Source organism: Trachemys scripta, chromosome 1 (assembly GCF_013100865.1).
Source record: "Trachemys scripta elegans isolate TJP31775 chromosome 1, CAS_Tse_1.0, whole genome shotgun sequence".
NCBI classification, from domain to species: Eukaryota; Metazoa; Chordata; order Testudines; family Emydidae; genus Trachemys; species Trachemys scripta.
Genome location: NC_048298.1, coordinates 198,797,182 through 198,811,619, shown reverse-complemented (window position 1 = coordinate 198,811,619; position 14,438 = coordinate 198,797,182). Strand labels below are relative to the sequence as shown.

General features: G+C 44.2%; 1 protein-coding gene across 1 annotated transcript in view; it reads left to right on the top strand.

The window, feature by feature from the left end:
• The first annotated feature begins 12,623 nt into the window (after positions 1–12,623).
• Positions 12,624–14,438, top strand: part of LANCL3 (LanC like 3) — a 44,156-nt gene continuing 42,341 nt past the window's right edge. The window contains exon 1 of the mRNA XM_034754589.1: positions 12,624–13,536. Coding sequence (XP_034610480.1) covers positions 12,988–13,536 — 549 coding nt within the window. The 5' untranslated portion in view covers positions 12,624–12,987. The remainder of the gene's footprint in view (positions 13,537–14,438) is intronic.

Here is a 14,438-nt window from a genome sequence, read left to right as displayed (position 1 = left end):
GACCTTGTCAAAGTCTTTCTGGAAATCTAAGTACACTATGTCCACATCCGAAGAAGTGAGGTTTTTACTCACGAAAGCTTATGCCCAAATAAATCTGTTAGTCTTTAAGGTGCCACCAGACTCCTTGTTGACTATGTCCACTGGATCCCCCCTGTCCACATGTTTGTTGACCCTTTCAAAGAACTCTAACAGAATAGTAAGACACGATTTCCCTTTACAGAAACCATGCTGACTTTTGCCCAACAATTTATGTTCTTCTATGTGTCTCACAATTACTATTGTTTCAACTAATTTGCCTGGTACTGACGTTAGGCTTACCGGTCTGTAATTGCCGGGATCACCTCTAGAGCCATTTTAAAATATTGGTGTTACATTAGCTATCTTCCAGTCATTGGGTACAAAAGCTGATTTAAAGGACAGGTTACAAACCATAGTTAGTAGTTCCGCAATTTCACATTTAAGTTCTTTCAGAACTCTTGAGTGAATGCCATCTGGTCCTGGTGACTTGTTAGTGTTAAGTTTATCAATTAATTCCAAAACCTCCTCTAGTGACACCTCAATCTGTGACAATTCCTCAGATTTGTCACCTACAAAGGCCGGCTCAGGTTTGGGAATCTCCCTAACATCCTCAGCCTTGAAGACTGAAGCAAAGAATTCATTTAGTTTCTCCGCAATGACTTTATCATCTTTAAGCACTCCTTTTGTATCTCAATCGTCTAAGGGCCCCACTGGTTGTTTAGCAGGCTTCCTGCTTCTGATGTACTTAAAAAGCATTTTATTACCTTTTGAGTTTTTGGCTAGCCGTTCTTCAAACTCCTCCTTGGCTTTTCTTATTACATTTTTACACTTAATTTGCCAGTGTTTATGCTCCTTTCTATTTACTAGGATTTGACTTCCACTTTTTAAAAGATGCCTTTTTATCTCTCACTGCTTCTTTTATATGGTTGTTAAGCCACAGTGGCTCTTTTTTAGTTCTTTTACTGTGTTTTTTAATTTGGGGTATATATTTAAGTTGGGCCTCTATTATGGTGTCTTTGAAAAGTGTCCATGCAGCTTGCAGGGATTTCACTCTAGTCACTGTACCTTTTAATTTCTGTTTAACTAACCCCCTCATTTTTGCATAGTTCCCCTTTATGAAATTAAATGCCACAGTGTTGGGCTGTTGAGGTGTTCTTCCCACCACAGGAATGTTAAAAGTTGTTATATTATGGTCACTATTTCCAAGCGGTCCTGTTATAGTTACCTCTTAGACCAGATCCTGCGCTCCACTCAGGACTAAATCGAGACTTGCCTCTCCCCTTGTGGGTTCCTGTACCAGCTGCTCCAAGAAGCAGTCATTTAAAGTATCGAGAAATTTTGTCTCTGCATTTCATCCTGAGGTGACATGTTCCCAATCAATATGGGGATAATTGAAATCCCTCACTATTATTGAGTTCTTAATTTTGATAGCCTCTCTAATCTCCCTTAGCATTTCATTGTCACTATCACTGTCACAGTCAGGTGGTTGATAATAGATCCCTAATGTTATATTTTTATTAGAGCATGAAATTACTATCCATAGAGATTCTATGGGACATGTGGATTCACTTAAGATTTTTACTTCATTTGATTCTACATTTTCTTTCACATATAGTGCCATTCCCCCACCCCCGCATGACCTGTTTTGTCCTTCCAATATATTTTGTACCCGGAATGATTGTGTCCCATTGATTGGCCTCACTCCACCAGGTTTCTGTGATGCTATTATATCAATATCCTCCTTTATCACAAGGCACTCTAGTTCATCCATCTTATTATTTAGGCTTCTAGCATTTGTGTACAAGCACTTTAAAAACTTGTCACTGTTTATTTGTCTGCCCTTTTCTGATGTGTCAGATTCTTTTTTATGTGAATGTTTCTCATCTGATCTGGCCCCTACTTTATCCTCTTCCATCCTCTCCTCCTGACTAAAACCTAGAGAATCTCTATCATTAGACTCTCCCCTAAGAGAAGTCTCTGTCTGATCCACATGCTCCTCTGCAGCAATCAGCTTTCCTCCATCTCTTAGTTTAAAAACTGCTCTGCAACCTTTTTAATGTTAAGTGCCACCAGTCTGGTTCCACTTTGGTTTAGGTGGAGCCCATCTCTCCTGTATAGGCTCCCCCTACCCCAAAAGTTTCCCCAGTTCCTAATAAATCTAAACCCCTCCTCTCTACACCGTCATCTCATCCATGCATTGAGATGCTGAAGTTCTGCCTGCCTACCTGGCTCTGTGCGTGGAACTGGAAACATTTCTGAAAATGCCACCATAGAGGTCCTGGATTTCAGTCTCTTCCCTAGCAGCCTAAATTTAGGCCTCCAAGATGTCTCTCCTATTCTTCCCTATGTCATTGGTACCTGCAAATACCACGACCGGCTCCTCCCCAGCACTACACATAAGTCTATCTAGATGCCGTGAGAGATCTGCAACCTTCGCACCAAGCAGGCAAATCACCATACAGTTTTCCCGGTCATCACAAACCCAGCTATCTATGTTTCTAATGATCAAATCTCACATTACTAGACCTGCCTTTTCCTAATGACTGGAGTTCCCTCCCCTGGAGAGGTAACCACAGCACACGGTCCTTCAAACAAAACAAACAAACACAAGCTCAGCACACAGCAAGTAACCCCAAACACAAACACACACTACAGACAGCCACTTACCCCAAGGGTCCCATATTTGCTCCTCCTTCACCTGGAGAACTCCCTTGTGAAACTCCCTGTTAGTAGCCCTGGTCGCAGAGCTCCCTGGTGGCTTGCTCACTGCTTTATAAAGCCCAAGTAAAATCCCTTTATAACTCTTTGCAGTCACCTTTGGACTTAACTATCTTGAATCACCTGCAAACATTGCCACCTCATTGCTTACCCCTTTTTCCAAATCATTTATGAATATGTTAAACAGCACTGGTTCCCGTACAGATCCTTGGGGAACCATGCTATTAACTCTCTCCGCTGTGAAAACTGACCACTTATTCCCTCACACCAAATTTAATTACATTATGGTCACTATTACCGAGCGGTTCAGCTATAGTCACCTATTGGACAAGATCCTGTGGGCTACCTAGGACTAAATCAAGAATTGCCTCTCACTTTGTGGGTCTCCATTTACTCCCTTACACCAATATGGATCTACAGACAGCTAGATCAATTTCAGAGCATTTGATCATAAATCAGTTTTGCACATAGGTGTATTCTCTTATAATTACACTCTGACAGTGAGTGCCTCTCCATGAGGTGCAGTCAGAGCCAATATTTTAGGGACCTGTCCAATACTCAGGATTAAAGTGCACAGCTTATTGTACTCTATCCTCTGAGACAGAGGCTAGACCTTCCTCAGATGAAGAACTATAGACAGATTTCATCTTGGCTTAACCAGATGTCTTGTGCCTACTGGAGGAACATCTGGGGAAATGTAACCTCCATTAGTTGGCTGCCCTTGTCTTTGCTGCCCTCCTGGCAAGGGCTGGAATCTGTCAGCATACTCAATCTGAGGGAGAAACCACCTTTTTTCCCCCATATCAGCACATAGAGGAGCAGTTTTGAGGAAATTCCTCCACGAGAGGTTCTGAGTGAGAGACTAGGGAGCCTACAGGTTAGGCTTCCACAGATTCATCTTCGATGCAACTGCCATCCCTGACCTCTACTCTAGGAACTGAACAGTGAAACTTGCATTTTGAGCATCTCTGTTTTTCAGTTTGAACAAATGGGGTTTGACACTGGGCGGAAAGATCCTTTCATGGTGATGAGGATGGGGATCCCAGGGGACACTTCCGAAGTTTTTCCTTGGAATGTCAAGCATCTCTGGAACCTAACAAGACAGAACAGTGACTGGCTCTGAAGAGTGACCAATGGGGAGCCATTCTGCAGTTAAACTCTGTCAGATTAGTCCATCTGTCTGCAAAGAGAACAGAACGCATAAATCGATACTGATGTAGGAAGAAGTACAGGATTAGTTCACTGGGGAATGACCACATCAGGTCCAGTAGTATTCTGATGCTCACTTAGTAATGTGGCACTGTAGGTTGCCATATACTTAGCTGATGCACAAGGCTTTCCTATATAAACAAGCTCTTAATAATAATAAAAAAGACATTTCCTACACTAGTGACTGCTGGCTAAGCTGCCACAAAGGAAAAAAGTTAGAGGGGAAAACTCAAGTGAAACATCAGAGATAAAAATAGTAACTGCTTCAGATATCTATTCCAGATGCTGTATTTTGAAATGCCTCTAAAATGTAATACCAAAGAAAATGTTACAATTTAAATTCTGATCCCAGGCTGACATCAAAAGTCATTTAATGATAGATGCACTTCAGCAAATTTAGAATTGACAGCCTATGTTCCTTTTGGAATAATCAGTAAAAAGAGAAATGTCTATAAAACAAGAATGGATTTTCATGCTTAACCATTAGCATTAGGCAGTGAATCAGAGCGACAGGATTCAGTTTTTGTTCCATCTTGTTAGCCTGTGTTGGAGTCCAGCAGAGAGCTGTAGGTTAATTACAGCCATCTCACTGGGCTACATGTGGCTCATTGGGCTTCATCTTGAATATAAGAACAGTGGAAAGAGAGAGGGGGGAAGCTATAGTCTAGGTCAGACAGGTCCTCAGAGAAAGAGCCGTAGGAGCAGCTGAGTCTGCGGAGAAGGCTTAATTTAGGGGAAGGACCAGCCTAGGGAGGAGGCTTAGGCTGGGGTTTCATGTAGTATCATTTTGAAACTACCTTTTTGCTAGTGAAGCCAGATCCCAAGGGGACTTCTTGACTTACGAGTATGCAGCTTTTGTTTGCAAAAAAATACTTATGAGCAAATAAATCCATATACTACAGAAATATTACATTTTTGTCCAACTAAAAATCTCCAGAGATTAAAAGCAGCTTTACTTTTAAACACGCTTACCACAATCAGCTTTTATTTTCAAATTTAAAGTATGAAATTCCAAGTAAATATCAGAGGACAAGGACTCATATTTTCACAATGATTTGTGTTATGTGAGAATTTAAATTATTCAGTTTATGTTGTCACCAAAAAATACTTTAACAATGAGAATGAGTACGAGTAATACACAAGAGCAACACTGGGATAGGGGAGAGAATTATGTTAGGGCTGTTGATTAATCGTAGTTAACTCACATGATTAACTCCAAAAGTTAATCGCGATTTAACCGCGCTGTTAAACAATAGAATACCAATTGAAATTTATTAAATATTTTGCATGTTTGTCTATATTTTCATATATATTATATTCTGTGTTATAAACTGAAATCAAAATGTATATTATTTTTTATTATAAATATTTGCACTGTAAAAATGATAAAGGAAATGGTATTTTTCAGTTCACCTCATACAAGTACTGTAGTGCAATCTCTTTGTCGTGAAAGTGCAACTTACTAATGTAAATGTTTTTTGTTACATAACTGCACTCAAAAACAAAACAATATAAACTTCAGAGCCTACAAGTCCACTCAATCCTACTTCTTGTTCAGCCAATCGCTAAGACACAAGTTTGTTTACATTTACTGGAGATAATGCTGCCCTCTTCCTATTTACAATGTCACCAGAAAGTGAGAACAGGCAGTTGCATGGCACTTTTATAGCCGACATTGCAAGGTATTTACATGCCAGATATGTTAAACATTCGTATGCCCGTTCATGCTTCAGCCACCATTCCAGAGGACATACTTCCATGCTGATGACGCTTGTTAAAAAAAAAAATGTGTTAATTCAATTTGTGACTGAACTCCTTGGGGGAGAATCATATGTCCCCTGCTCTATGTTTTACCTGCATTCTGCCATATACACCTCTACCCCGATATAATGCGACCCGATATAACACGAATTTGGATATAACGCGATAAACCAGCGCTCTGGGGGGAGGGGCGGGGCTGCGCACTCCGGTGGATCAAAGCAAGTTCAATATAACGCGGTTTCACCTATAACACGGTAAGATTTTTTTAGCTCCCGAGGACAGCGTTATATGGGGGTAGAGGTGTATTTCATGTTATAGCAGTCTTGGATGATGACCCAACACATGTTGTTCATTTTAAGAACAGTTTCACTGCAGATTTGACAAAACGCAAAGATTTGAGATTTCTAAAGATAACTACAACACTCGACCCAAGGTTAAAGAATCTGAAGTGCCTTCCAAAATCTCAGAGGGCTGAGGTGTGGTGCATGCTTTCAGAAGTCTTAAAAGAGCAATACTCTGATGTGGAAACTACAAAACCTGAACCACCAAAAAAGAAAATCAACCTTCTGCTGGTGGCATCTGACTCAGATAATGAAAATGAACATGCGTTGGTCTGCTGTGCTTTGGACTGTTATCGAGCAGAACCTGTCATCAGCATGGACACATGTCCTCTGGAATGGTGATGAATCTTTAGCGCATCTGGCAGGTAAATATCTTGCTACGCCAGCTACAACAGTGCAATGCGAATGTATCTTTTAGAAAAATATCCAATTTTGATTTAAAAATCACGAGTGATAGAGAATCCATCACGACTCATGGTAAACTGTTCCTGTGGCTAATTATCCTCCCTGTCAAAAATGTACACCTTATTTCCAGTTTGAATTTGTCTAGCTTCAACTCCCAGCCACTGGATCATATTATGCCTTTCTCTGCTGGATTGAAGAGCTGATTATTAAACATTTGTTCTGGATGTAGCTACTTATAGACTGTAATCAAGTTACCCCTCAACCTTCTCTTTGTTAAGCTAAATAAATTGAGCACCTTGAGTCTGTCATTCTAAGGCATGTTTTCAAGTCCTTTAATCATTCTTGTGGCTCTTGTCTGAACCCTCCCCAATTTATCAACAACTTTCTCAAACTGGGGACACCAGAACTGGACGTGGTATTCCAGCACCCATGGCATCAGTGCTAAATGCAGAGATAAAATAACCTTCTATCAAGATTCTCCTGTTTATACAGCCAAGGTTGCATTAGACTTTTTGGCCACAACATTGCACTGGGAGTTCAATGTTCAACTCATTATTCACCAGGACCTCTCCCAGGATAGACAGCCCCATCCTGCAAGTATGGCCTATGTTCTTTGATCCTAGACATACACAATTTAATTTAGCTGTATTAAAACAGCTTGCTTGTTTGCTTGCACCCAGTTTATCAAGTAAAAACAATGAGGAGTCCTTGTGGCCCCTTAGAGACTAACAAATTTATTTGGGCATAAGCTTTCATGGGCTAGAACCCATTTCATCAGATGCATGGAGTGAAAAATACAGGAGAAGGTATAAATACATGAAAGGATGGGGGTGCTTTACCAAGTGTGAGGTCAGTCAATCTGTTTCTTCACTTCACCAGGTGGGTATTGTAGTTTTAAGAATGCTTGATAGAGATCCTGTCGGGACAAAGTTTGAAAAGGTGAAGCATGTACAGCCGAAAGTCTCAGAAACCAGAAGACAATTAAAAAAAAAAAACCTACACACTTTATTTTTTAAAAAGAACTCATGCTATTTAAGCCAATCTCGTGATTTTTTAATGCTTGAGGTTGGCAATACTGAGACTATTTAATATTTATATTTAGGAATTGCAGTAAATGCATATAAACAAAAGTCTAGTAACCAAAAGCAGCATGAACCATGTACTATCAGAACAATATAATTTCTGTTTTCAGAAATGACATTCAGAACAAGTGTCTTTATTAGGTTATATTAGTATATGATTGATGTCACCTTTTGTTGTCATTATACTTACCAAAAATGAATCTAAAAGAGATGACCCACTACAAAATGTACTCTGATTTGTATGTTATTAGTTGATATCTAAATTATGAAAATCTCCATGAACTTTGGAGAATGAATAAACCTTAAAAAACTTACTGAGATTTAAAACAAACTCTTGTTGGTAAATGTTTGAAGCCAACTAACCTTGGCATTGTCCTTTCCTGATAGGATATTTAAAAAAAAGAAAAAAAGACACTGGCCCTGATTCTGCTTCACCATACGTTATACGTTCCCCTCTTCAGCCAGCAGAAATTATGCTAGAAAAACCTGCATTGACTAACATAGCTCTGATCACCAATAACTTATGTTACATACTCTGAACCCCATAAAAGGACTTGCAGAATGCAGCAAATGACAACATGACAGCATCTGAGGCAGCCTTGCTACCAGTGCCAGGAATGAAACCCTTAGAGCAGTGGTGCCAATTCACTTAATCAACCACTTAATCTTAACCAACCCCACTTTCTTGGCAGGGGGAGGAAATTCCCTCCCCAGCCAGCCCTTCACCCTAACTGGCACCACTGCAACAATGTGATGGCAGCAAATGACATGTTAATTCCGCGAATTTGGGGTGGTGTTGGTTGGTTTGGTTAGTGGGGGATCAGCTAAATGGAAATAAAAGGGAAGGAAAAGGGGGCATGTAAGAGGAGAAGGGTGAAAGGGACAGGGCAGGTGAGAAGAGGGGCAGATGTGGAGTGAAACTGAGATGAGGAGACTGTGAGGGAGGAGTATGGGGAGGGTTGTAGGAAATGGCCAATCAGCATAGGGTAGAGAAATTCCCATAAAAACTGTAGGAAGTTCTTTGAATGTGTGAAAGTCCCTGCTTTGGCTGCTTCTGCAGGATCCATGGCAGAAGGGAAGGGAGATACCATCCAGGCTGTAGTTTCCCCAGAGCATGTGTATGTGTGTGTGTGTGTGGGGGGGCGGTCTCCCCTGCACAGTTCTGGGTCCAAGAGTGGTGAGGGCTGGGGTGGCCCCAGCTGGGCTCCATTTTACACTGTCTTCCTAATGCAACAGCCTTTCCTTTGGCTGCTTCTGCAGCTGCTCTTATCTCAGGCCTGGTCTACACATAAAACTTCAGTTAATATAGCTACAGCACTCAGGGATGTGAAAAATGCATACCCCTGAGTGCCACAGCTATGTCTGGCTACCATTGCTTGGGTAGGTGGAGTTCCTACAGGAATGGAAAAACCCCTGTCACTGTAGTCCGTGTCTATGCTATGGGGTTATAGCAACATAGGTATGCTGCTGTAGTAGTGTCCATACTGAAGTAGACATAGGCTCGGCTTTCTGCGTGGAACAGAGACCATAGACTACGATCATTCCATGCCATCACTAGCCCCACCTTCTGCATGGGAGATCAATAGGACGACAGAAGTCACGTATCATTGAAGATAAGTGCATTCATGTTGTGCAACTTTACATAGGAAGGGAAAGATATGGCCCTGACCATATATAGTATCTGGTAGTACAGCTGTTGTGAGCTATATTTTTAAAACTTTGAATCTCTACAGTATTGGTGTAAATCAGGATGAGTTACTCCATTGAAAATAGGTCAACATCTCTGTTCCTCCCAAACTTTGCATGGCGCAGGAATGAGGAAATGAGGGTCAATGGGGGCTTTTGCCACATTTGTATCTCCTCTCTACCTTCTGTTCTGCTGGATGTCTGCTTGGCTTCCAATATGCTCTAATTTATGTTTGGTTGCAATGGCCCCTTAAGGGCTGTTCCACAGCCCAGAACAGCTGCAGCTCAGTTGCACTCTGACCACTCACCCCTTCCTTGACACACACTCCAAGGCTAGAGGTTATAAGGAGGGGTAACAGAAAGTGCAGGGAACCCCCTTAGGGGAATTCCCTGGGAGCTGTTTCTGCTGGCTTACAGCCCCTTTAGACAGCTGCAGTGGGCAAAGAACAGAGCCTGGTCCAGGAACCTGCTTGTCCCTGCAGTAGCAACATGAGAGAGATCCACCGTGCCTCACCTAGGGTTGCCAACCCTCCAGGATTTTGTCCTAAGGTCTCCGGAAATTAAAGATTAACCTTTAATTAAAGATTACACTGGTCTACAATTTTTGAGAAGTCGTCTGCTTCAGAGATAAAATGTGCTATTTATTATGTATTTTGATGTGCTGAATTCAAATATGACAATTAAAACAACTGATTGGCTACTGTTTCTAAGATATTTAAGTTTTTACATTTTATGTCTATGTATATTGTGTAGATAGTAGAGTTTTAATCATAAATTGTAAACCTAGGTCTTTTCATGTGTTTATGGTTGCTTTACCTGATAATATTTCACCTGTCCTGTTTATGTAACATTTTAAAAATCAGCAAAAGGGTTATATAAATAAAATTTATTATGAAACAAAAGGCAAAAAACTATTATGTACTTAGTTTAGTCCTATTCAGTGTCTACTCGGCGCTTCTTGGCTTGTCTCTTGTATTCATTAAATGGAGCATCTCTTGTCACTGTCCAGCAATAGTCTGCAAGCATTGATGGGCTCCATTTGCCCTGATAGCGTTTCTCCATTGTTGCAATGTCCTGGTGAAATCGCTTGCCATGCTCGTCACTCACTGCTCCGCAGTTCGGTGCAAAAAATGTATCTTTAGTGACATGTTGCAACCAAGGCTTTTGTATGCCTTGAGGAGGTTTTCCACCAACAACCTGTAGTCGTCTGCCTTGTTGTTTCTGAGAAAATTTATTGCCACTAACTGGAAGGCTTTCCATGCCGTCTTTTCCTTGCCACGCAGTGCATGGTCAAATGCATCATCTCGAAGAAGTTCACGAATCTGAGGACCAACAAAGACACCTTCCTTTATCTTAGCTTCACTTAACCTTGGAAATTTTTCACGGAGGTACTTGAAAGCTGCTTGTGTTTTGTCAATGGCCTTGACAAAGTTCTTCATCAGACCCAGCTTGATGTGTAAGGGTGGTAACAAAATCTTCCTTGATTCAACAAGTGTTGGATGCTGAACTCTTTTCCTCCGAGGCTCCAATGACTGTCGGAGTGACCAATCTTTCTTGATGTAGTGGGAATCTCTTGCACGACTATCCCATTCGCAGAGAAAACAACAGTACCTTGTGTATCCAGTCTGTAGACCAAGCAAGAGAGCAACAACCTTCAAATCGCCACAAAGCTACCACTGATGTTGGTCATAGTTTATGCACCTCAAAAGTTGTTTCATGTTGTCATAGGTTTCCTTCATATGGACTGCATGACCAACTGGAATTGATGGCAAAACATTGCCATTATGCAGTAAAACAGCTTTAAGACTCATCTTCGATGAATCAATGAACAGTCTCCACTCATCTGGATCGTGAACGATGTTGAGGGCTGCCATCACACCATTGATGTTGTTGCAGGCTATAAGATCACCTTCCATGAAAAAGAATGGGACAAGATCCTTTTGACAGTCACGGAACATGGAAACCCTAATATCACCTGCCAGGAGATTCCACTGCTGTAGTCTGGAGCCCAACAGCTCTGCCTTACTCTTGGGTAGTTCCAAATCCCTGACAAGGTCATTCAGTTCACCTTGTGTTATGAGGTGTGGTTCAGAGGAGGAAGATGGGAGAAAATGTGGGCCCTGTGACATTGATGGTTCAGGACCAGAAGTTTCATCATCTTCCTCGTCTGACTCAAGTGAGAATGATTCTGGTGCATCAGGAACCGGCAGTCCTTCTCTGTGGGTACTGGGCGTATAGCTGATGGAATGTTTGGATAATGCCCAGTCCGCTTTTTCTTCTTTGACACACCTTTCCCAACTGGAGGCACCATGCAGAAGTAACAATTGCTGGTATGATCTGTTGGCTCTCTCCAAATCATTGGCACTGCAAAAGTCATAGATTTCCTTTTCCTGTTCAACCACTGGTGAAGATTTGTTGCACAAGTGTTGCAGCATATGTGTGGGGCCCACCTCTTGTCCTGATCTCCAATTTTGCAGCCAAAATAAAGGTGATAGGCTTTCTTAACCATAGTGGTTATACTGCGCTTTTGTGACGCAAAAGTCACTTCACCACAAACATAGCAGAAGTTATCTGCACTGTTCACACAAGTACGAGGCATCTCTGCTCACTTTGGCTAAACAGAAATGTGTCTCTTTGCAAAATCAAACACTGACAAATAAGAGAGCACGACACTGTATGATTTCTAGAGCTGATATAGGGCAATTTGTTCAGCAGAGTGATGTAAGCTTCGTTATGATTGCATCATCCATGACTTCTAGGAATAACATGATGCAATTCATATCATGTATGACGCAATACCAGCTTCAGATTGCATCATTCATTGTTTTGCCTAAAAAGCAAGTACTGTCCAAACCCAGTCATAGATTTATTCATAGATCCAGTCAAAGATGTATTTTAGTCATTTCTGGTTTAAATTGAGATCCCTTCCCTTTATAACTCACTTATCCTCCGCCATTCCCAAGTCAAGGGTCGTATATACTGACCCAGTAGCATATCTTGAAAACTAGAGCCAATCAACAATTTTAAGCATCATTTTCGTTCTCAGTGACCCAGAATTAGTAAAGTTGGACTACATTTATTTCAGAAGCATTTTGGCTGTAGAGCAGTGTTATGTCATTTGATGAAACCTCCAGGAATAGGGCCAGACCAGAGTTGGCAACCCTCGTTTCTGCGGGCGGAGACACAAAGGAAAACACCAGGATTATCCACAGGCCTGTTAGGAGCAGGAAAGAAGAAAAGAACGGCCATCCTCCTGCATTTGTGTTAGCCAGGCTGTAGGGCTGGATCCATACAAGCCACGCTCCGCTTTCTTTGCCTGTGTGGGGAAGCGCTGAGCGGGGTCAGCTCGGGGCTGCAGCCTTCCACTGGCCTCCCTCCTCTCTCCTCGCCCGCCCTCCGCTAGGGGTGCGGGGGGAGGCTCCGGCAGGTGATGCGCCCTCCCGCTTGACAGCCGCATCTGCAGCCAAGGACGACAGCAGGTTGGCGGGGCCGGGGCGAGGCGCAGATGCTCTCTCTGGGCGAGCAGCAGCAGTAGGCAGCGGCGGGGTTTCTCTGAGCCATTTAAACCAAGGCTGGAGCCAGCCCCGGCAATCGGCTCGCGAAGGGAGCAACGCTCCGCTGCGGGGACGGACTTTTACTCTTGATCAAACCCCCGCTCCGATTTCGGTGCAGCCGCCGCCGCCGCGGGCTGCTCGCCCAGCTCCTCCAAGGCACCGAAGAGGAAGCCGCGTCCCTGCGCCCCCTTCGCAGCCCGGCCCGGCGGGGGCATGGAGAGCAAGCGCTGCTTCGCCAACCGCTTCGATGACTACGCGGGCAGCCTGCCGGCCGGGCAGCGCCACGAGGCGGTGGTGCCCTGGGTCGCCTCCACCATCGAGCGCATCCTGCAGCAGGTGCCCCCGCTGGAGGGCGGCGCGGCGGCGGCGGGGGGCGGCCTGTACGGCGGGCTGGCCGGGGTGGCCTACATGCTGTACCACGCCGCGCGCTGCCCGCTCCTGGCCCCGGCCCGGGACACCTACCTGCGGGCGGCCCGGCGCCTCATCGACGCCTGCGTGCGCTCCGAGGAGGAGTGGGGCGAGCCGGACGCCGACACGCGGGCCGCCTTCCTGCTCGGCGGGGCCGGGGTCTACGCGGTGGCCGCGCTCGTCTACCAAGCCCTGGGGCTGCCCGACTTCGGCCGGCTGCTGGGCCGGTTCCGGGAGCTGAGCCAGATCTGCGCCCCCGTCACCTTCCTGGAGTGCGGCTCCGACGAGCTCTTCGTGGGCCGGGCCGGCTACCTGTGCGCCGCCCTGGTGCTCAAGCAGAAGCTGGGCATGGAGGTAAAGGCAGCCGGGCCGCTGGCCCCTTTCCCGGCGGGCTGGGCTTAGCCCGGGCAGGGCGCTGGCAGGGGAGGCGTGGGGGGCTCGCACTAGCGCTGGGCTCTGGCTGTTGTTGGGCCGGGTCCTCCTAGCCAGGGAACCCCCCGATGTCAGGCTTGGTCCCTCCCCGAGAGAAGGCGCCTGTCAACCAGCTCCACGGTCACTTCAGTCAGCGTCCCTTGCAGGCAGGGTCTGGAGCTACCAACAGGACCCACTTCCACCAGGCCTGGGGCTGTGGATGGGAGTCCCTTGTTTCCCGTCGAGGATGCCAAAGTCAATCGGTTTTTACTGAATGGCTGTTGGACTGTCACCCAAAACTCCGAATCTTTTCCAAAGTGAGGGCATGGGCTATATCTCAGGAGCCTTTGCCCTTTGTGTCCCTGGTTTAAAGGCAGCCTAGAATAAGGATGCAGCATTTTGGAAAACTAACTGGAAAGAACAGGAGTACTTGTGGCACCTTAGAGACTAACAAATGTATTAGAACATAAGCTTTCGTGGGCTACTGCCCACTTCTTCGGATGCAGTAGCCCACGAAAGCTTATGCTCTAATAAATTTGTTAGTCTCTAAGGTGCCACAAGTACTCCTGTTCTTTTTGCGGATACAGACTAACACGGCTGCTACTCTGAAACCTGCCTTCACAATGCAGGTCCTGATCATTTGCGGGGAGGGGAATACCTGGGTGTTGAATGAACTGCAGGAATTACTTTGGGCTTCTCAGGGAAGGTATTCATAATATGAAGCAGATATTAAAACAGTATGTTGATTTATATGGAATAATAATAGTTATGATAATTAGCAATGATATACTTTGGATTGTCTGGGCCAGATTTTCAAAAACACTCAGAATTGAAAAGGCTCAGTC